We start from the raw sequence: 23,575 nt of genomic DNA, 5'->3' as shown, positions 1-23,575 counted from the left end.
TATAAATAAATTATTATTATTATTATTATTATTATTACAGCCGCCCTGAGTCCCCCTCAGGGGATTGAGAAGGGTGGGGTACAAATATTCAAAATAAATAACTGTAATTTTGCTACTGTTATGAATTGTAATGTCAATATCTGATATGCAGGATGTATTTTCACTCACAAAAGGGGGTGGGATCAGGGAACCTAACTATAATTGACAGGTGGCTTGCCCTATGATTGCAGCCAAAAGAAACCACCTATCTGCAGAGTCCCTGAAACTTAGGACTGCAACAAACATTCAATGCAAAGCAACAAAATTGGAGCTCCTGGTGCAGTTGTACCAGCACAATATGTAATAGTATTAGTATTAGGTTCTTGTAGGTTTTTTCGGGCTATAGGGCCATGTTCTAGAGGCATTTCTCCTGACGTTTCGCCTGCATCTATGGCAAGCATCCTCAGAGGTAGTGAGGTCTGTTGGAAATAGGAAAATGGGTTTATATATCTGTGGAATGACTGGGGTGGGGCAAAGAGCTCTCTGCTGAAGCTAGGTGTGAATGTTTCAGCTGACCACCTTCATTAGCATTTGAAGGCCTGGCTGAGCCTGGGAAAATGTTCTGTTGAGAGGTGTTAAGATGTGCCTGGTTGTTTCCTCTCTGCTGTTTTGCTGTAGTAATTTTAGAGTTTTTTAATACTGGTAGCCAGATTTTGTTCATTTTCATGGTTTCCTCCTTTCTGTTGAAATTGTCCACATGCTTGTGGATTTCAATGGCTTCTCTGTGTAGTCTGACATGGTGGTTGTTGGATTAGTATTAGTATTCTATGGTGGTGTAGATGGGGCCTTATAAGGCGCTGCATTTCCAAATATATTTCCCACCACTAGATGGCGCGTGTGAGCTACGCGCCCAGGGCGAAGGAGGCCGTTGGATGAGCGCGCCACCTAGCGGCCCTTTGCCTCTGGGCGCCCTTGCACTGCCTGGGTGGCGCTGTCAATCAAAGATCGCCCGACGGCCTTCGCTCAACGTCGGAGGGGAAGGAGAAGCCCGAGTGAGGGCGGAAGTGGCGTCGCGGAGGGGAGGCTCAAGCGAGCGGGCGCTGGCGTGAGGGCGGAAGTGGCGTCAATGGCCGGGCTGGAGGGGGAGAGCAGGGGAGGAAAGGAAGGGTTGGTGTTCTTGGCGTGCGGGGCGCTGGAGGAACGGGAGGATGGTGCTGATCAAAGAGTTGTGAGTCCTGGGCGGGGAGGGGAGGGAGGGGAAGGCCCAGAGGGGCCTGGGGAGGGAGGGAAGGGGCCTTCCATGGGGCTGGGGAGGCCCAGCAAGGAGGGAGCCTGCTGCATATGGCTGCCCCCAGCTCTGCCTGCCTTTCCCTTCCTGTTTTTCATATCTCTGTAGACAGCTTGGAGGAATATCTCTGTTCCCAAGTGAAATACTCCCTCTTTCCATTAGTTTGTATTATTATGATTTTGGAATAATTGCATGTACATAAGGACATCTCTTAGAGATGGGACCCAAGTCTCATGACATTCATTCAAGATTATATGTATAAGAATGTCATAAATATATTATAATTAATATATAAATATATTCATTGGGGTTTATATATAATATAATTGGCATAATATACTTTATAATAATAGATGTGTATAACTATATGTATTTATTATTATTATAATTTCTATATATATTCATTGATGTTTATTGTATGCATTATTGAGGATTATTATATGTTTTCTAATAATAATATACTTATATTATACTTTATATATTTTCATTGATGGTTGTAAATAATATAAATATATATTTATTGATGTTTATACACACACACACACATAGATCTCTCATATTTCCTGGTGATTTCAGATCTAGGCAGTCTTACATACAGGTTAGATAATGTTCTCTGATCCAGGTTAGATAGATAATATATATATATATATATATATATATTCATTGGTGTGTATATATGTATGTGTATATATGTGTGTATTGAGTGTGTGTGTATATAATAATAATAATAATAACACTTTATTTATACCCCGCTACCGTCTCCCCAGGGGACTCGGTGCGGCTTACAAGAGGCCGAGCCCAGAATACAACAATACAAGCAATAACAACAACAATACAAGCAATTTAAAAACAAACAAGACAATAAAATAATAACATAAGCATTAACAATAGGATAACACACTTTAAAACCTATGGGTAGGCCAAATATAGTTAAAATTTAAAAATAATGCTGGACATGGGTGAAAAAGTGATGGGGCGGGTTGTGGAAACATATATATATATATATCCCCTTCAGGGCACTTTTTATACAATACATTAGATTCTCAGGTCCCTTCCACACAGCTGTATAAAATCCACATTGAACTGGATTATATGGCACTGTGAACTCAGGGCCTTTCCACACAGCTGTACAACCCAGAATATCAAGGCAGACAATCCACAGTATCTGCTTTGAACTGGGTTATCTGAGTCCACACTGCCATATAATCCAGTTCAATATGGATATTATACAGCTGTTATATGGCCCTTCCACACAGCCATATAACCCAGGATATCAAGGCGGGAAATCCTACAATATCTGCTTTGAACTGAGTCCACACTGCCATATATTCCAGTTCAAAGCAGATAGAGCTTTTGATCTATGTTGATTTTATAAATATATGTATGTATGTATTTTTATCCTTTACAATTTAGCTTGTAAATCGCCTAGAGCATCTTGGATGGAGGGCGATTAATAAGTAATTAAATGATGATGATGATGATATTGTGGGTTATTCTGCCTTGATATTCTGGGTTATATGGCTGTGTGGAAGGGCCCTCAGCCCGGCCATTGAACTGGATGATATAAAGGCATATAATCCACAATATCTGCTTTGAACTGGGTTATCGGAGTCCACACTACTATATAATTCAGTTCAATGTGGATTTTATACAGCAGTGTGCAAAGAGCCTTAGTTCAAAGCTTTAGTTCAAAGCCTTGATATTCTGGTTTATATGGCTGTGTGGAAGGGTTCTCAAATAACTGGCAATTTTTTAAAATAAAAATCAGCAGAAATGTAAATTTGAGTTTGTTTTTTTTTTTGTTTGCTTCTAATGACTGTGTTTCAATACAAATATGAAGTCAGTACAGAGTTTGTGATATAGTATGAGTTAAGCCTTATATGGGGGATACTATTAGGCCTATTTGTAATAGCAACTCGCAGACACTAGGCCTAAATAGTACACAGTATTGACTTGATATTAAAGTACAGTCATTAAAGGCAAATTAAATTAAAGACAAATTCAATGTGACACAGTTTTACTGTCTTATAAAAACAACTTTGTCAATGTTTTCTGAACTTTGCTTATGATTTCTGGTTAACAGAGAATCCTTTCCCTCTCCTCCCTCCTCTATATACATACTCTCATATATATATATATATACACACATACACATAATCTGAGGGTCGTTTTATACAATACAGAATATTATAAAATATTTATTTATACTATATTCTTATTCATACACTTTTTTATAACAATCGGGTGCATGAAGCAAATATTGTGTACTTTGGACCATCAGAAAGCAAAGGTGTCACTGTCTCAGCCAACCATTTGGACCATGAGTTGTACATCTTTATTTGATCTTAACTTATAACATTGTTAGCCACTTTGTGTCTCTTTTTAAGAGAGGAAAAGTGGGGTGTAATTAATGATACTGTAGATACATACATTTTGAGGTATTTCAGATTTTGGAATTCCAGATAAGGGATGTTCAAACTGTATATTAATCTCTTAATATTTTGCATTTATAACCTAGAACACCATTTTCTTTGTTTTGTTTTGAAAAAAGGGAGCATCTATATTGTAGAATCAATGCAGTTCGACACCACTTTAATCACCATGCCTCAATGCTATTGAATTATATGAGTTTTAGTTTGACATGGACTTCAGGTGCTCTACCAAGCAGTTCTGGTGTCTCAGCAAACTACAACTCCCATAACTCCATAGCATTAGGCCATAGAGGTGTCAAACCGCATTAATTCTACAGTCTAGATGCAACCCAGATGTGTCCTGTCAGAAACAGAAAGTAAAAAGGTTTGCTGGGGATATTGGAAGTTACAACCCCAAATAGTATATTTTTTCCAAGCTCTGCGTATTTTCGCAGTAGAAGGCAAGAGGGTTGCTATCTAAAGTGCTTTGTTTCTTTTTGTTCTTAGACAAAGTACAATACTACAAGTTAATGAATATTATTAGTTTGATGTTGTTCCTGATCAGAGGAATCCTCATCAGACCCAGGATCCACATTCCTCCCTTTTCTTTTCAATTTGCTTTAGCAACAAGGCCGAAGGAATTTAGGTAAAACTTTATTCTGAGTTAACAGGGCTGTTTGTGGTGCCAAGGCATTACCACAAATCATGCTCAGGCAGTGATCTACGGGAAGTTTGCAACAGACTTACCTTCCTAAAGCAAGCCAGGACACGTGATAGGAAAGAATTGTAAGAAGTAACATCCTTGTGGTGAAGGCAGGGTTGGAAATGACGGCTTGACTTCCTATTTCATTGGCAGAAATGAAATGATAAATGTGGGGTGTCTATCAATCCTGGAAAGAAAAAAAGCCCCATTCAACTTAGGTTCACATTCAAGATGACATTAAAGCCAGTGTTATCAATGCAGGACTATGTTCTACCAGATCTGGGGAATTTGCAACCTTCCAGATGTTGGGATTCCAGCTCCCATCATCCCCAGCTGTTGGTGTATGTTTGTTAGCGCCAATGGGAATCTAATATCACCTTGAAGTTATCTGAGGCTGTTTTCTAACTAGTTATGTTCCTGTTAAATGGGTCTCATTGATCCCATACCAAACAAACCTGCCATATGTTTTTCTTAATGAATGCAGAGAAATGTGATATATGAGCCCTGCTAGAAAGTGTAGTAGGTATGGTGTAACTGATATGTGATAGTTTTGTATTCTGTTCAAGTCCTTTGGTTCTGATCAGCTTACAGCAAGTTTTCAACATGTTAACCATACTTTACACAATCCGAGGGTGCATCTACACTGCACATTTAATGTAGTTCGACACCATTTGGAACTGCCATGGCTCGAAGCTGTGGAATCCTGAGAGTTGTACTTTGGTGAGGCATCAGCACTCTTTGGCAAGGAAGGTGAAAGGCCCATGTAAAACTACAACTCTTATGATTTCACAGCAATGAGCCATGGCAATTAAAGTGGTATCAAACTACATTAATTCTACAGTGTAGATGCACCATGAATTTATCAGATAGTTGAATACTGTTTCAAACAGGAGAATATAGTACATATACATGGCAATACTTGTTAGTTATGCAGAATAATATGTTTGTGCCAACTTTTCCAGTATGTCTGCATAAGTTTCTAGTTCACAGGTATTTGCCTACCTGACAAACCTACTTGAGTGAGAAATTGTTTGCTTTCTAGAAACACCCTTTCCACATCAGATTGCATAATAGCAACTCCCTTTGGGGGAGAGAAGTAGCTGTATTCCAGCTTGGGTTATGAAATTTATGAAGTGGTCAGTTAACATACTTTAGATAACTTCAAGGTTGTGCCACATGTATGGCTCTCTAAGGGCCCTTCCATACAGTCATATGACTTAGAATATCAAGGCAGAAAATCCCACAGTATCTGCTTTGAACTGAGTTATCTGACTCCACATTGCCATATATTCCAGTTCAAAGCAGATAATTTGGGATTTTATTCAGCTGTGTGGAAGGGCCTTACATGTCAATATACAGTGGGCCCTCCTGCATTTGTGGATTTCACTTTTGTGGATTAAATTATTCACAAATTTGATTTATATGTTCTCTCTAGAAATCTCTAGGTCCTTTAGCATGAATGTATGGTCAACTTTGACCAGAAGTTGACTATAGAGTTGTACTGGAGGCCCTAGAAATTCCTAGAGAGTGCATTTCTCTTGACATCCTCCAGCACAGTTCTGTGGTCAGGAAGGTATAGGTTTGTTATCTGCAACCCTAAAGGATAGTACCAAGTCTAATACTTTTAACTTACAGGAGGGTAGATTTAGATGGAACATTTGTGGAAAAGCTGTTCAGCAATAAATCCAGTTGCCTAGGGAGATAGTGGGATCTCCTTCTCTGGATGCCTTCAAAAAAAGGGGTGGGGGGTGGGGGATAGCTACCTGCTGGGGATGTTCTAGCTAGAATTCCTGCACTGAATAGGAAGTTGGACTATGGAGCCCTTCCAATTTCCCAATTCTGTATCATTCAGGTGGTATTCTTATGTGTAGAGGTGCAGGAAATGAGGAAGACTGCCTTAATTATTTAATACAAGAGCGAGGTATTAGTATTGTGAAATACATGCTAATATCATAAGAACCAACATGGCATGGTTGTTTGAATGTTGGTAAAGGTTTCCCCTTGACATTAAGTCTAGTTGTGTCTGACTCTTGAGGGTGGTGCTCATCTTCATTTCTAAATCAAAGAGCCGCCGATGTCCGTAGATGCCTCCAAAGTTATGTGGCCAGCATGACTGCATGGAGTGCCATTTCCTTCCCGCAAAAGTGGTACCTATTGATCTACTCACATTTGCTTGTTTTCGAACTGCTAGGTTGGCAGAAGCTGGGGCTAACAGTGGGATCTCACTCTGCTCCCCGGATTCGAACTGCTGAACTTTTGTTCAGCAAGTTCAGCAGCTCAGCAGTTTAACCCACTGCTCCACCAGAGGCCTGTGTTGGATTACAACTCTGGAAATCAGGGTTTGAATCCCTGCTTAGCTATGAAACCCACTAGGCAAATCATACACTTAGCCTCAGAGAAGCTTTGGCAAACCTTTCTGAACAAATCTTGCCAAGAAAACCCTGTAGGTCAGAAATGACTTGACATTATGGAACAACCATCCAGAATACAGTCTTGGGATGAAAATTATTGTTAAACCACAAAATGCAATACAATTGTATGCTTTGCATATAATTGCTTCCCTGAATCTATGGTAATCATTATATTCTGAATCTGGTAGCGGCCTGATTTGGTTAACATAAATATTTAGTTCAGATAGTAGAGTTGTGGTTTATAAGAGAGATATTGGTTGAGATAATATTTGAAATATTTCCTTTTTGTCTAGTACATGAGAATGGGAGAGCTGACCTTTTTGGAATCCTTGGTCTAACTTTTGCTTATTCCCTCTTTTTCTTTTTTCTCTGTTGTTTCCTCTTGAAAACTAGCCGGGTGGTGTTGCCTTGCTCCGTAGAAGAGGTGAGTACCTTCATACGTACTGTTTTGTTGTTCCCTTTACATAAATCAGCACAAAGATAGAAGTGATTCCAGAATCCAGAGCTTGGAAGAATTACTTTTTCAGACCAAGTAACAAGTCCACTGGTCATGCTTCTCTGGGAGTCATACTCCAAAACAAGTAACTTTTCTAAGCTGTTTCCCAGATTTCTTTGCATTTCACGTCTACCAGAAATGGGGAAGGGTTTTATAGCCTGCCACTGTTCTATGTGCTATGCTAATCTATATAAATAAAAATGTAATTTTCGTTTGTGGGATTAACATAATTCCAAAACCACTTGGCGAATTGACACCAAATTTGGACACAATACACCTATTAGGCCAACAAGTGACCATCACTCATAAAACGTTGAAAAACACAGCAGAAAAGACTTTAAAAGCCAAAAAAAATGCATGTGCAAAGCAAGGTATTTACACATATACACAAATATATACACACACAAAACACATATACACAGACTGAGCCATAGCAATGCATGGCAGGGGACGCCTAGTAATATAATATATTGTATATACATATAATATTTATAATATTATAATGTAATACAATATAATAATAAAAATAATGATATTATAATTATCTATTTTATATTATATGTAATATTACTAATATTACAATATAATGGTTTAGTACAATATAGTAATATATAATACTGATATTGTGCTATGCTAATAATATAATATATTGTATGTATATATATCTTGTTCTGAGTCGCCTTTAGGGTGAGAAGGGCGGCATATAAATGTCATAAATAAATAAGGCTTATCTTGGAGGTGGGGAAACCATCACTTTTTTCTCTTACCTTCTTCAATCGCACTTCTCTTTTGGTTTTCTCAGTACCAAGTGGGGCAGCTGTTCTCTGTGGCCGAAGCCAGCAAGAACAACACTGGCGGTGGTGAAGGCATTGAGGTGCTCACAAATGAACCCTACGAGCGAGAAGGGGAACGGGGGCAATACACCCACAAGATCTACCATCTCCAGAGGTAAGAATTGCCCTGGGTGCAGGGGTCCAAAACTTCAGGCCACTGTATAATGCTATCCTATTCCTTCTCTCTCTCTTACAGCAAAGTTCCTGGGTTCATTAAGATGTTTGCCCCTGAGGGGTCCCTAGTTGTTCATGAAAGAGCCTGGAATGCCTATCCTTATTGTCGAACAGGTGGGTCCTAAAGAAAGATCGGGAAAAGGGGGAAGGAAACCTGATTTGGGGGCTCATTGGGCACATTTAAATCAGGGGATAGATTTATTATTTATTTATTTACTATATTTATACCCTGCCCTTCTCACCCCGAAGGGGACTCAGGGCAGCTTACAAACTACAGCAAAAATTCAATACCGCATCATGCACAGAATGCTGGTTTTCAAGCTGTTCAAGAAAACTTTTCACACTAAGCCAAGAAGCTTCTGCTTTTCAGCCACAGACTCCACTGCTATAGAATTGTTGACTTTGTGGCAGAGGATTGTGGACTATTCTGTTTTCCATTTGCTATTGTCTTCCTTTGAGCTAAACCTACAGCACAGTTTAGGGAAGTGGCCCTTTGAAGTACAATTCTCAGATACCCATCAACACAATGTCCAGAACCTGGAGGAATTCTGTGAGTTGTAGTTCGGAAAAGTACAAGCTCTGACCTAGAACATATCCAACATTCTCAAACTGGGGGAATTCAGTTTGGTTTGCAAGGAAATGTGTGGGAAAGCTGGGTTCTTACAAGTTTCAGGCGACTAGTTGACCTTTCTAGCAAAGCATTTGAAATACTGAATGGGTTTAAAGAGAAATGGAGGTCCCTTCCACGCAGTTGAATAAAATCCCACATTTTGAATATATGGCAGTGTGGACTCAGATAACCCAGTTCGAAACAGATATTGTGGGATTTTCTGCCTCAATATTCTGGGATAAGAGACCGGAGCCTCTCAGCAGGATGGAGGCTGGCTTACTGCCTGATTTGTAGCTGTCTTTTAAAACAGAGGTTAGGAATATTTGTCCTTTCTGATTGTTTGGAAAACAAATTCCCTCATTTACAGCCATATCAGTGCTTCGTAGGATATAATGGGAACCAGTCATGCTCTTAGAAAATAGTGGCTTATGCAAAAAAAAGTCCTTCAGAGGTGTTTACTTGCTATATAATGAATAGTGTTGTCTTCATGAATTGAGAGAGGTAATTTCTGCAGCCGGGAGCCTCCCTGTGTCATATAAGACTTTGGATGGCCATGAAAAACATGTTGTATTCTTCTTGCCTGGGAGGGAGAAGAGGTGCTTAGAGGAATTTCTTTTTCACATGCTGAAATAATTTGGTTGATTTTGTGTACTATGGTGTGGTGTGTAGCATCTTTAGCTACTCCATCTCAGACACCAAAATATCAATAGACATTGACATGCACACACCTGAACATATATGGGGTTGTAAAGATGGATAAGGCTGAGGCTAAAAGGTTTATCTTTCACCATCTGATTCTGCTCTTGTTGCGAGATTGGCTTTTAAGGCTTGTTCGGAAGTTAAACATTTTTGATAAAGTGTTAGTTTTAGATAATACTGTACTATATACAGTGGGCTCTTTGTATCCTCTGGGTCTTAGTTCCAGGGCTCCCCATGGATCCATGGATTCTCAAGTCCGATTATATACAGTGGTGTAGTAAAATTATGCCTTATATCAAAGTTTCTCAACCTGGGGGTCGGGACCCTTCGGGGAGGTCACAAGGGGGTGTCAAAGGGGTCACCAAAGACCATCAGAAATCACAGTATTTTCTGTTGGTCATGTGGGTTCTGTGTGGGAAGTTTGGCCCAATTTTCCCATTGGTGGGGTTCAGAATGCTCTTTGATTGTAGGTGAACTATAAATCCCAGCAACTTCAACTCCCAAATGTCAAGTTTATTTTCCCCAAACTCCACCAGTGTTCACATTTGGGCATATTGAGTATTTGTGCCAAGTTTGAGTATTTGTGCCAAGTTTGAGTATTTGTGCCAAGTAGCAAAATTACAGTTATGAAGTAGCAACGAAAATAATGTTATTGTTGGGGGTCACCACAACATGGATTAAGGGGTCTTGGCATTAGGAAGATTGAGCACCATTGCCTTATTTAAAATGGCATAATCAAAATTTGTTTTTTAGAATTTTCTTTTGAATGTTTTAAACCTACGGATAGTTGAATCTGTAGGGCTGACTATTATGCAATGACTGGGAACTCTGTGCTAGGAAAATGTGTCTTAATCTGGTTTAGAAAGACGTTTATTGTCATAATACTACCCTAACATGCTCTCTCTTTTTCTCTTGTTTCGGTCCCATCTGCTGCAGTTATTACGGTGAGTTGTTTGGGGAAAGGGGCGACTGTGGGTTGGGCAGAAGTGCTTCTTAGCTTTTCTGATCACCCCAAACTGCTCTGACGTCATGGATATAATTGTGTCCTTGTTTATCTCCACTAAACTCACACTCACCCTGAGAAGTTCACTTATTATATGTCACCCACAAGAATTTACCCAGAGCATTCGGGGTAATATTATTAGAAGTCATTTCTGGCTTTGCAGTTTGTAGGCCCTCTTAGGATTTTGGGTCACCGCAAAGGATTTTGGGTTACTAACTCGTTTTCCTTCTCGTTGCACAGAATGAATACATGAAGGAAGATTTTTTCGTTAAAATTGAAACATGGCACAAACCAGATTTAGGCGACCAAGACAATGTAAGTTGTGCATGCCAAGGGAGGCCAAGCTACCTCCACCTTTTTTATCTGTCTGCTAGCAGAAAAATATATTAAAGACATCCCTTGAGCTGTTAGAAAACTCACGTTTAAGTTTTTTCATTCTTGTTTTTTGTTCTTTTTTAAATTATAATTTTCTTTGTTAGCCTTATATTAGACATCTTATTGATGTTATTTGTAAGGGAAGGATGGGACCTGAATTTTTAAAATGTATTGAGGAAAGTATGTCAGAATGTTGGAGATAGTAACCTTCTCAAGCCTCCTCTATTTAATGTTTTGTCTGTTTATAATGTGTCGTAATATTATGTATGTAATAATAATGATTATTATGATGATAATAACAGCTTTATTTTTGCACCCCTCCTTCTCCCCGAAGGGACTCGGGGCGGCTTACATGGGGACCAAGCCCAAATTCAACATAGATAAAAATTAGGACATCAGATTTGTTAAAAACAATTTCAGCAATATAAAAACAACCATAGGTTTTCCCTTGACATTAAGTCCAGTCGTGTCTGACTCTGGGGTGTGGTGCTCATCTCCATTTCTAAGCCAAAGAGCCGGCGTTGTCTGTAGACACCTCCAAGGTCATGTGGCTGGCATAATTGCATGGTGTGCCGTTCCCTTCCCGCCAGAGCGGTACCTATTGATCTATTTATTTATTTATTTACTGCGCTTATATACCGCAATTCTCAGCCCAAGGGCGACTCATTGCGGTGTACAACATAGAAAAACAGGTGCAAAATACAAAACATAGTGTAAAATAATCCACACACATAATAACACATAATAATCTACTCACATTTGCATGTTTTCGAACTGCTAGGTTGGCAGAAGCTGGGCCTGACAGCGGGTGCTCATGCCACTCCCTGGATTTGAACCTGCGACTTTTCGGTCAACAAGTTCAGGAGCTCAGTGCTTTAACCATACACAATGCAATATATAGAAAACATTTAACAACCGTCAGTGGTCTGATTAGTGCAAAGTTCTGAGCTCAGGCGGGTGGGCTGGTGCAAATCATTTGCCAAGAACAAGGCTGCTGGGTAAAGTGCTGAATGCAGATGACAAGAATAGAAACTTGAGGGGGAGGGGTGATGTAAGGAAAGTACTATATATCTAATTAGGGAATAGTGATAATGTGCTGCTTTTGGATCAAATTGGGAAGGTGGACAGGGTGGGTCCCAGATAGTCTCTCTAGGGAAAGAGTTCCAGAGCCGGTGAGCCACCACCGAGAAGGCTCTCTCTCTCTCGTCCCCACCAACAAGCAACATCATCAAAATTACATTGGAAAAAATACAATAACAAAATAACATTACAATAAACAAAAACACAGTTGCAGTAAACAGTGGGTGGGCCACATGTACAGGATAAAATGTTAAAAACTCTAATGAGATAAAAATAGGAGCAAGTTATTTGCAGGGAGCTCGTAAAGATACATAAGGTTGTGAAACTAAACTTCTCATTTGGGGGGGCGTGTACTCCAGTGACATATATCTCAAATTTGACAAACAAATTAAACTTTCTATGTTTTTTAAACAACAACCTAGTTTTAATCATTGTTCCAAATGACTTGTAAAAGCTCAGATTGTCTAAAATAGTCTTAAGAGAGGGGTGTCTTCGTTTCAGAGCAGGATAACTTTTAGATACCTATCTTATTTATTGTCAGTGCATGTAAAACAGACAGACTGTGAGCTAAAGTCCAAGACTATTCAGAATGTATTCATCTTAAAGTTCTTGTACCAAATGTCTTCCTTCTGATACCCACGATTTCTGAGGCACCTCCCAAATACAGCCGTTCTCTTTTTTTTCTTCTTCCACAGGTCCATGGGCTTGATGCTGAGACTTGGAAAGACGTTGAGGTTGTTCATATAGACATCGGTGACCGGACACAAGTCTCTGATGATGTAAGGGACAACCTTGGTTCTCAATCACTAGTCAAGGAAGAAGTTGGAAAAAAGTGTTGACCAAATAGGGAAGTTGGTGGTATTCTGATGGGAGAAATGGAGTTGTTGAGTCAAAGCAGAGTTAGAAAGCCTTTTCTCCCTCCCTTACTATCAGAATAATCCCAGCAACATCTTAAACCAGGCATGGGCAAACTTTGGCCCTTCAGGTGCTTTGGACTTCAGCACCCACAATTCCTAACTGCCTACTGGCTGTGTTGTCAAAGGCTTTCATGGCCAGAATCATTGGCTTGCTGTATGTCCATGTTCCAGAAGCATTCTCTCCTGATGTTTTGCCCACATCTATGGCAGGCATTCTCAGAGATTGTGTGGTTTGTTGAAAACTAGGCAAGTGGGGTTTATATATGTGTGGAATGTTTTGCAGCTTCAAAGCCTGGCTGCTTCCTGCTTGGAGGAATCCTTTGTTGGGAGGTGTTAGCTGGCCCTGATTGTTTCCTGTCTGGAATTCCCCTTTTTTTAGTGTTGCTCTATATTTACTGACCTGATTTTATAGTTTTTTTTTAATACCGGTAGCCAGATTTTTTTTTTCATGGTTTCCTCCTTTCTGTTGAAATTGTCCACATGATTGTGGATTTCAGTGGCTTCTCTACGTAGTCTGACATGGTGATCCAGCATTTCTGTGTTCTCAAATAATACATTGTATCCAGATTGGACACTTTCAATTTCGATAGAAAGGAGGAAACCATGAAAAGAATTCTCCAAGCAGCAACCAGCCAGGCTTTGAAGCTGCAAGGCCATTAAATGCTCATCAAGGTGGCCAATTGCAACATTCACACTTGCCTCATACAGAGAAGAGTTCTTTCTCCCACCCTGGACATTCTACAGATATATAAACTCCACTTGGCTAGTTTCCAACAGACCTCACAACCTCTGAGGATGCCTGTCATAGATGTGGGTGAAACATCAGGAGAGACTACTTCTGGAACATGGCTATATAGCCTGGAAAACTCACAGTAACCCAGCCTGCTGGCTGTTAGGAATTGTAGAAGTCCAAAACCCCCATAGGGGTGAAGTTTGCCCATGCCTGGTTTAAACACTTTACACTAATCTTGTTAAAGTTGTGCAAGTAATATGTGGAACCAAAAAGTACTCCTTTTTTCCAAGTGACATGTTTATGTTTTAGACCAGAAGTAGATGAGCTCTGTGGGCCCAGAGATTATACCAACCCCAGTTTTGTTTGGGTGAGAGGAAGAAACAAACTAGAAGTGGTGTGAAGTTCACTTCCGTTTTTTAAAAATAGTGGCAAAGGTTTAGTTCCAAAACTTCATGCAGAAAAACATACACCTTTTCAGAAGGAAAACTGCTAATCCCAGATTCCTGTGGGGGCAATAATTCTCCATTTCATCAGCAGTTTATTCCTGGAAACAGGAGCCCCCAGTGGTGCAATGGGTTAAACCTTTGTGCTGGCAGGACTGCTGACCGACAGGTTGGTGGTTCGAATCTGGAGAGCAGGGTGAGTTCCCATGTGAGGACATGAGAGAAGCCTCCCACAGGATGGTAAAACATCAAACATCCGGACATCACCTGGGCAACATCCTTGCAGACGACAATTCTCTCACACCAGAAGCAACTTGCAGTTTCCCAAGTTGCTCCTGACACAAAATAATTCCTGGAAACATGGCAATTTATTCCTGGAAAGTGGGGGGGGGGGGGTCATGCTGTGCCTTTTGGGTCAGGACAAGTTAGCTCTTTTCTGACTGCTTTCCAATTTACTGTTTAACCCACCCACCTACCCCCCCCCCCAAAAGGCATTGTGATAAGAATCCTTTAATTCCTATTTTTATTTATTCCTTTGTGCATCGTTAAAGCCTTGGTAATTTCTTCCCTCTCTGTCTCTTTTCCCTCACCCAGGATTACAAGCCAGACGAAGACCCAGCTCTTTTCAAATCGCAGAAGACAGGCAGAGGTCCTCTTGGTCCTGACTGGAAGGTATGTTTATCCAATGCAATTTGAAAATTGGCCCTCAGGTGTGTGTTTTCCATTTCCTGATCATGCTACATTCTAAGACTCCAGAAGTTCTGAGGATGATCCGTTCATGGCAGGGTGTCCATGGATCTACAAATATTGACGCGCCTACTTAGCCAAACAAACAAGATACACCTTGAAAATCAATACTCTCTGCTGAAGCACACTGTACCTCTTCCACATTGTCATTGTGTTCATCCTGATTGAGGTTGATTCATCAACAGGGAGCAGCCTTTTTTTAAAAAAAAAAAATTGTATAAGAAAGTAAGGAAAAAAGAAGGTGTTTAATTATCCAAGTAAAGTGGAGGAACAATTTGATTTAAAGGAAAGTAAGGAAAAGGAAAGAGTAAGAAATGGGTACAAAGTATGGGAATCTGATAATAACAAAACAAGAAAGAAGAAGAAGAAGAAAGTGTGTGTGTGTGTGTATATATATATATAAAATAAGGAAAAAGGAAAAAAGAGGGATAAGCCTTCTGATGAAGAGCTCCTTTATTATTATTATTATTATTATTATTATTATTATTATTACTGTTCCGTACACAACTGAAGATGTTTTTTGTCAATAGTAATAATAATAATAATAATAATAATAATAATAATACTTTATTTGTACCCCGCTACCATCTCCCCAAGGAACTCAGTGCGGCTTACATGAGCCACAACACAACAGTAAACAATAACAACAATAATACAAAACAATAAATAACTCATAAGCAAAAATAAGCAATAAACATTAACAGTAACATGGCACGCTTAAAAACTGGGCCAAATGTAATAATTAAAATTAAAAAAAAATAATGCTGGGCATGACAAGGTGGCATGGAACTGAGAAGTTTTGGAGAGGGATGAGTGTGCAGACAATCGTAAATCACTAATAAAGAGCATTTAGGGACATATTGCTGGGAGTTTCCTTATTCTGGGAAGGCATACTGAAATAACCACATTTTCAAGCTCCTCCTAAAGACTGCCAGAGTTGGGGCTTGCCTAATGTCCTTGGGGAGTGAGTTCCAGAGTCGAGGGGCCATTGACCATAGTGTCCTTTAATGAATGTATGAGTGGTCCTATACATTTTCTTTTAAGCACTTTACAAGATAATCCACATTATCTGCCTTGAACTGGATTATATGAGTTTAAGGTAAAGGTAAAGGTAGTCCCCTGACATTAAGTCCAGTCATGTCTGACTCTGGGGTGTGGTGCTCATCTCCATTTCTAAGCCGAAGAGCCAGCGTTGTCCGTAGACACCTCCAAGGTCATGTGGCCGGCATGACTGCATGGAGCGCTGTTACCTTCCTGCCGGAGCGGTACCTATTGATCTACTCACATTGGCATGTTTTCGAACTGCTAGGTTGGCAGAAGCTAGGGCTGACAGCGGAAGCTCACGCTGCTCCCCGGAATCGAACCTGCGACCTTTCGATCAACAAGCTCAGCAGCTCAGTGCTTTAACCCACTGCGCCACCGGGGGCTCTATATGAGTCTACACTGCCATATAATCCAGTTCAAAGCAGATAATCTGGATTTCGTATGGCAGTGTAGATCCAGCCTCCACATTTTTGCTGTCAACTTCAGCAACGACAACTGACTTCATGATCTCATCCAGCCTCTCCTCTCCTCTCCCTTGTTAGCGAGAATTAGCCAATAACGAAGATTGTCCCCACATGTGTGCCTACAAACTTGTGACAGTGAAGTTCCGCTGGTGGGGCCTTCAGGGTCGAGTGGAAAAATTTATCCAGAAGGTAAGCCTGGGGCTTTGTTTATGGGGATGGCGGCTAAAGCCCAAGCTTAGTCTGTCTTGGAAGCTTTGCAAAATGCGATCCAAGAGGCTGTTTCCTTCTGGGCTTGGGTTCCTTTTCTTGTCTTCTCAGAATCCTGGTTTCTTTCTTCTCCTCTTACAGCAAGAAAGACGTCTCTTTACCAACTTCCACAGGCAGCTGTTTTGTTGGTTGGATAAATGGGTGGATTTAAGCATGGCTGACATCCGGCGGATGGAGGAAGAGACACAGAGAGAGCTGGATGAGGTATTCTTTCTGAGCTTTGCCTTTAGATAACTGAATGGGAATGGAAGTTCAGATTTCCCTGTTGCTTCATCTTAGACCAGCATTTCTCAACCTGGGGGTCGGGACAAGTTTAATGCAGACCCATTGTTGTTTGCGATCACAGTGCTGTCTGGATGTAGCTTAACTAAAATTTCTATAAATCAAGGTGAATTTTCCCCAAAGCCCTCCTGTATTATTATTTTTTTGTTGGTCATGAGGGTTCTGTGTGCTAAGTTACGAGAGTTGAATGAAAAGTAATGCCTCCACCTTCGTAACTCCTCAACATATGGCAGTACTAGTATGCGGCAGGTACTGGCTTGTTCAGTAGACTCTCCTCTACAGTTACATTTTGGCAGGAAGCCTTAGCATTGAACAGTTGTGTTGTTAAAGTGTGAAATATGGAACCCTGTGCAGACGGTCGGTCAATGCAACTTAAACAACGTGCAGTCATTGAATTCTGACAGCAGAAGGTGTCACCCCAAAGGAGATTCACCAGAGAATGCAAGCTGTTTATGGTGATTGTGTTGATGTGCGTCGTTGGGCAAGTAAGTTTAAAGATGTTGAGGTGGGAACATCTAACTTGCATGACAAAGAGTTGGACGTCCTATGACAGCAACTACCGAGTATCACAAGCAAAAGGTTGACAGATTGATTCAGGACAATCGTCATATCACTCAGAGAGAAATTTCAAGCATAATCGGCATTTCACAAGAATGTGTGGGTCACATTATTGCTTTGCTTGGCTATCAGAAGATCTGTGCACAATGAGTTGCGGAAACAGTGTCGACTTTTTCCATGGCGGCTTCAGAAAACTTGTTCATCGTTGGCAGAAATGTATCTAATTGTCTGGTGATTATTTGGAAAAGTGAATAGTGGTAATTAAGGAGCACATTCTAAGGATTATTTCTCCGTTTGATTTATTAAAATATTCCCATCCAAACACAAGTAACAAAGGTGGAGGCATTACTTTTCATTCAACCCTCGTAGGTCCAGGGCCATTGTTGGTGGGGTCCAGAGTGCTCTTTGATTGCAGGTGAACTATAAATCCCATTATCTACAATGTCTATAAATCAAGGTAAGCCCCCCCTCTCCAAACCTCTCCAGTATTTTTCTTCGGTCATGGAGGTTCTGCGTGCCAAATGTGGTCCAGGTCAATTGTCAGTGGGGAGGTCACAGCACTCTGTCTTGATGCAGGGTGAACTACAATATCCCTCATGTGAAGTCAGTCCCCCAAATTCCTCCAGTATGTTTAGTTGAGGCTCGATTCTGCTCTGTTTGTTGTGCACACAGAGTTGAAAAGAGTAGGAAAGGGTTAAGGGAGAGGCAGTGGGCAGGATCATGCAAATTCCACACCAATGGAGAGAGTAAGAAACACTGGGATGTCTGTGGTGGAGGAAACACATAAAATCTGGCATGAGATTGTCCCCATATGAAAGTAGTATGGAATTTGCTTAGGTGCTCCATTCTATTCTTTGGTATGCTTTCCCTGAAAGTTATTATAGAATTGCATTTGGAGGATTTAGCAGATTCCCCAGATATGCTGAAATAATCTAAGGACATTTGGTCATATCTGCTGTTTCAAATAAATACATTATAGCCAAGAACGTATCCCCTGCAGAAATGGATTATCAAAGTGCTTGGTATAGCCTGAGTGTTTTGAAAACGGAAGTGTATATTTAGCTGATGAACAGCAAAACCATACAAATGTGAATAGAGTTCAGAATGGCAAAAGATTCAGCGTAAAGGAGGGCTGTGCTTTTCTTTGCAGATACGCCAGAAGGGCAGCGTGAGAGGGATGACTGCTGGGGACGAGTGAGCACTCCTTTCTGCCTGGGCCAGGAAGTGACAAGGTAACTGGGGAAACTGGAGAAGGAGCACATAATTATGGGGGAGGGGGCTTTGGAGCAAACCAGGAGAGAAGGATATTAGAGGCAAAGATGAAGTACTTTGGCCACATCATGAGGAGACAGGAAAGCTTAGAGAAGACAATGATGCTGGGGGAAATGGAAGGGAAAAGGAAGAGGGGCCGACCAAGGGCAAGATGGATGGATGGCATCCTTGAAGTGACTGGCTTGACTCTGAAGGAGATGGGGGTGGTGACGGCCGACTGAGCTCTGGAGTGGGGTGGTCCATGAGGTCACGAAGAATCAGAAACAACTAAACAAATAAACAACAACAATAGTTAAGAACTGGGGTGAGACAACAGGAATTGAGAGAAATCTATCCCCAGGAAGGGAAATTCACCCCTGAAAGAGTTATGGGGAAAGGGTGTCTCTGCTGAAGCTTCAGCACCTATCTTTGTTTCCACATCAAGCAAAGTTTTTCAAAATCCAGTTATCACAAGGACAGAAAGTGAGGTGATAGCTTTTGAATAGGGGCACACACAGTTACACTTAAAAATGTGCCTGTTCCATCTTACATACAAATTCAGCTTGAGAACAAACTACAGGACCTATCTTGTCCACAACTTGCAGGGGAAGATTGGATTGCCTATACTTTAAAGAAAGATTTTTTAAAAAAATTTATGTGTATAATTTTTTAAAAAATTAACGTATTCATAAAAAAGGAAACAAATCTATAAACATGTATATATGAGGACCAATTCAATACAACGGAACATTAGTGCAATCCTTGCATTTGACTATGCCATTCCCTTTTATTTTTATTTTTAAATTTACATATTCAATAAAAAAACTACCAAAATAAATCTATACACAAAAAATATTTTTAAAGTTACAGTTAATTATACAGTAGTTTAATACAGTTGGGCCTCCTGGTGGTGCAGCAGGTAAACTGCTGAGCTGCTGAACTTGCTGACTGAAAGGTTGACGATTTGAATCTAAGGAACTGGGTGAGCTCCCGCTGTTAGCCCCACCTTTTGCTAACCTAGCAGTTCAAGACATCCAAAAGTGAGTAGAGCAATAAGTACCACTTCTGCAGGAAGGTAAGACGCTCCATGCAGTCATGCTGGCCACGTGACCTTGGTAGGCATCTATGGACAACACCAGCTCTTCAGCTTAGAAAGGGAGATGTGCATCACCCCACAGAGTTGAACATGACTAGATTTAATGTTGGGGAAACCTTTACCTTTATGGTAGCCCCTGCTTTCCATCTTCATCTCCGCTGTTTTGCAGATTCAGGAACGAAGAGGAAAGAATTAAAATTTAGAAAGTAAACACAGAATCCTGCATTTGCAGAGGGAGAGTGGATTCCACCCATCCCCTCTACAGCTCTCTAAGGACTGAACTGTGCCCCTTCCTTTTCCCCATGACTCTCTATTAAATCAGATCATGTTGCTCAGGCAGAAGACGTCGTTTCCTCCATATGTTGCCCATGTGTGTGAGCATGTGGCAACTCCATGAATCCCATAGGGATTTTTAAGAAATAATCAGAGGTGGTTTTGCCACTTCCTTACTCTGAAACATGGCCTACAGCCCTAAGTATTCTTTGGTGGTTTCCCACCCAAGTACTAACCAGATCTGACTCTGCCTAGCTGATCAGATGGGATCTGGTGCAACTGCATTATTTTCCCTTATAGCTCTTTCTGTAAAGTAGGAGTGAGCAAGTTCCAGGAATCTGTACTAGCTCCTCAATGTGAAACAAACTACTTCTGCTTGGGGGAACTAAGAGATTTTATGCCATAATTAATTAGGGTGGAGATGTACTCCATACCTTGTTCTGGAGGGGGGTGATTGTTCATGGACCTCATTCACTGATGTCATGACCTGTGTTGGGAAAAGAGGAGAAGCCAAGTATTTGGAGCTAACATTTCCAGAGCCTGAATGTTTTGTGTATCTGGTTCAGTTCATGGATTGTCTTCTGCTTCACTGGGTTAGGAATTGTGTTTGCACAAGGTTCCGTTCCTGGTTCTAGTGGTAAGCAAAGGTTTGAAGCTGCGGCCAGCAGGAATCCATGTATTGCGGACATTTCCCCTCTTTCGTTTCCTTCTTTCTTGACAATGAAGTCAAGAACAACAGTAGATCTTCCACTTCCATAAGGATTAGGGGTCCCAGACCCCTGCAAAAAATGGAAAATTTAAGAGCAAACCTCCCTGGGACTCGTTAGGTCCTTTATTGTCAATGTGTGGTGGAAGTTGACCAAAGAATCACATTGGAGGACCTGCTAATGCGTAGAGAAATATTCTCTTGTACAAGTGCTAAAGATTGCTTCAGAAAATGTATTAATCAAATCCGCAAAAGCAAAACTTGCAAATGTGAAGAGCCAATTGTAGAGCTAGACTACCAATGGGTCAAATGATGAAAGAATGTTTATTTCCTTCTTGTTTATCTCTCTTCCCCTGTGTTCAAAATTTTAAGTGTTTTAAAGTATGATTGCAAAGAAAATAATGAAAAAAGGAAGCATAGAATGATATTATTATTATTATTATCATCATCATCATCATTTTACTGACACCAAAACACAGTATGTCACAGAAAAACACACCTCTTTTACCTGTCTGGCCCATCCTTGTATCCTATTACCGTACCTCCTCCTCTGCCTCTCAGATCTCGCTCCTGAAGAACTACTGTGAAGCGGTGCAGGTTGCACATGTGCGAGATCTGAGAGGCAGAGAAGGAGGTACAGTAATAGGAAAATTACCATATTGAAATCAAATCTGATGCTTTTAAAAAAATTATTTGGTGTGCAATGGAAGAGGGGTAGCCTTATATGGTGAGTATATCCCCAAACACTATATTTTAACTGGAAAAGTTGGGGGTCGTCTTATACGCCCAGTCGTCTTATATGCTGGAAAAATATGGTATATAGATGAATGAACTGTTATGACTTCATCCTTCAGAATCTTGAGATTTGTAGTTTGACAAGTTGCTTCGAATTCTCTAGGGATTTTAGAGAATGTTTACCAGCACTTACCTTCTTCCTTTGTGTCTCTTTGTTCTGCAGGTGCAGTGCCCTTTCTTCCCCGAGACTTGGACCTATCTTTGTGGGACTGCTCTATTTCTCTCTCACTCACTCACTCGCTTTCTTCCTCTGCCAACTTGGGATGGGAAGAGGAGTTCTTTTCCGTCCTACTGGTCCAAATAGATTCCAGACTACCCCAGCTTCTATCAACATGGGGACCCCCCTTGAAACTGCCGTTTACTTCTTACTGATAATGGATTAATAGGTGTCCCCCGCCGCATGTTGAGTGGTCATAAAAAAGGGGGACGCGAGGGACCTTTCAGGGGTGTTGGGGGGAATGTCTCTCCTTTTCACCCTGCAGAGGCAGGGATGCATGGGCTATTAATAACATTAATATTAATATACTTTGGAGTCATATTTTGGTTGGGGTGGGTGTGGGACTTTTAGGGAGGGGAAGTAAGGTCAGGAATGTTTAAACATAGGGTGGGGAAAAGGAAACGTTGGACTTAGGAATATAGTTTGGCCTCCACTGTGAGGAATTGGAACTTAGTCTTTTTACAGAACATGTATGTGAAAACATTCCTCCATTACTTCAGATATCATCTTCCAGGATCGTGGAAATCCATGCCTTTTCCCTTCGGCTTCTCCCTGTGTCGTATGGCGGAGTTTAAAATATGCCACTAAACTGGCTTCATTATAGGCAGTAAAGTACCCCTCTGTTTTCTTCCCTATGGGGCTAAAATGTCTTGAGCTCTCATCCCTCTTTTAAACAGCACGGTATAAATAGACTTGAAAAGAGTGCTGCTTTGAAAAAAAAATAAATTCCATATGTTCTCCCCCTCCATTGCCCCCATATCCCAGTTTGGGGAGCAGGGCAGGTATTTTCTCCCCATTTAGGAGGGGCACTCGCACGCATTTCACCCAGCGACTCTTTAGGACTGAAATAAGGAGATGTGTGGAAATAATGAGGCCCGAAGCTGCAGTTCTAAGGATCTGGACAGTATTTTTTTTAATAAAAGAAAAACACTGAAAATCTTTTTTTAAAAGGAAAACAATAAAGAAACTTGAAGTTGGACTTTTCTAAAATTTCTTATTTGGCACTGGAGAGGATCGGGCGTGTTGCAGTTAATTTGGGTCTTTCTTATCCATAGATTCTGCATCAACAGATTCAACCAGCCATGGCTCGAAAATATTCCCTTCCAAATTCCAAAAAATCCAAACTTGATTTTTGCCATTTTATATAAGTCAGTGTTTCTCAACCTGGGGGTCAGGATCCCTGCGGGGGGGGGGGGGGGTCGCAAGAGAGTGTCAGAGGGTGCCAAAGTGCCAAAGACCATCAGAAAACGCAGTATTTTTTGTTGGTCACGGATGTTCGGTGTGGGAAGTTAGACACAATTCTATCGTTGGTGGAGTTCAGAATGCTCTTTGGTTGTAGGTGAATGATAAATCCTAGCAACTACGACTCCCAGATGTCAAGCTCTATTTTTCCCAAATTCCACCAGTGTTCATATTTGGGTATATTGAGTATTCGTGCCAAATTTGAGTCCACAGTGCTTTCTGGAGGTAGGTGAACTACAACTCCAAAACTCAAGGTCAATGCCAAACCCAGTATTTTCAGTTAGTCATGCCAAGTTTGGTTCAATTCAGGCATGTAGCCGGGAAGGGGGGGGGGCTTGAGGGGCTTCAGTCCCCCCCCCCCCCCCCATTCTTATGGTGGTCCATGAGTAGGCCTTACTGGTACATTATTTAAACTGTTATGTTTATTCATATCGTGATCTGATCACCATGCTCAATATATCCCATATGCATGGGGGTA

The 23,575-nt window shown here is 40.8% G+C and overlaps 1 protein-coding gene across 1 annotated transcript; it reads left to right on the top strand.

Moving 5' to 3' along the window:
* Nucleotides 1–1,081: 1,081 nt before the first annotated feature.
* On the top strand, nt 1,082–22,834 carry LOC132777974 (phosphatidylinositol transfer protein beta isoform-like). The gene is made up of 12 exons (XM_060780553.2): nt 1,082–1,207; nt 7,186–7,216; nt 8,091–8,236; nt 8,318–8,409; nt 10,541–10,548; nt 10,848–10,922; nt 12,758–12,841; nt 14,750–14,827; nt 16,489–16,599; nt 16,759–16,881; nt 18,668–18,749; nt 21,802–22,834. The coding sequence occupies exons 1-11, from the start codon at nt 1,188–1,190 to the stop codon at nt 18,713–18,715; spliced, it is 816 nt and encodes a 271-aa protein (XP_060636536.1). The 5' UTR covers nt 1,082–1,187; the 3' UTR covers nt 18,716–18,749; nt 21,802–22,834.
* Nucleotides 22,835–23,575: the final 741 nt, after the last annotated feature.

This window comes from Anolis sagrei, chromosome 6, assembly GCF_037176765.1.
Source record: "Anolis sagrei isolate rAnoSag1 chromosome 6, rAnoSag1.mat, whole genome shotgun sequence".
NCBI classification, from domain to species: domain Eukaryota; kingdom Metazoa; phylum Chordata; class Lepidosauria; order Squamata; family Dactyloidae; genus Anolis; species Anolis sagrei.
The sequence above is the reverse complement of the archived record's forward strand: the minus strand, read 5'-3'. Positions and strand labels throughout refer to the sequence as shown.

Excerpts from the sequence above, each read along its gene's own strand:
- LOC132777974 (XM_060780553.2), top strand. The coding sequence starts at position 1,188 with ATGGTGCTGATCAAAGAGTT. Across the intron at positions 10,923-12,757 it reads ATTTAGGCGACCAAGACAAT|GTCCATGGGCTTGATGCTGA; the intron begins GTAAGTTGTGCA and ends CTTCTTCCACAG. Across the intron at positions 16,882-18,667 it reads CACAGAGAGAGCTGGATGAG|ATACGCCAGAAGGGCAGCGT; the intron begins GTATTCTTTCTG and ends TTTTCTTTGCAG.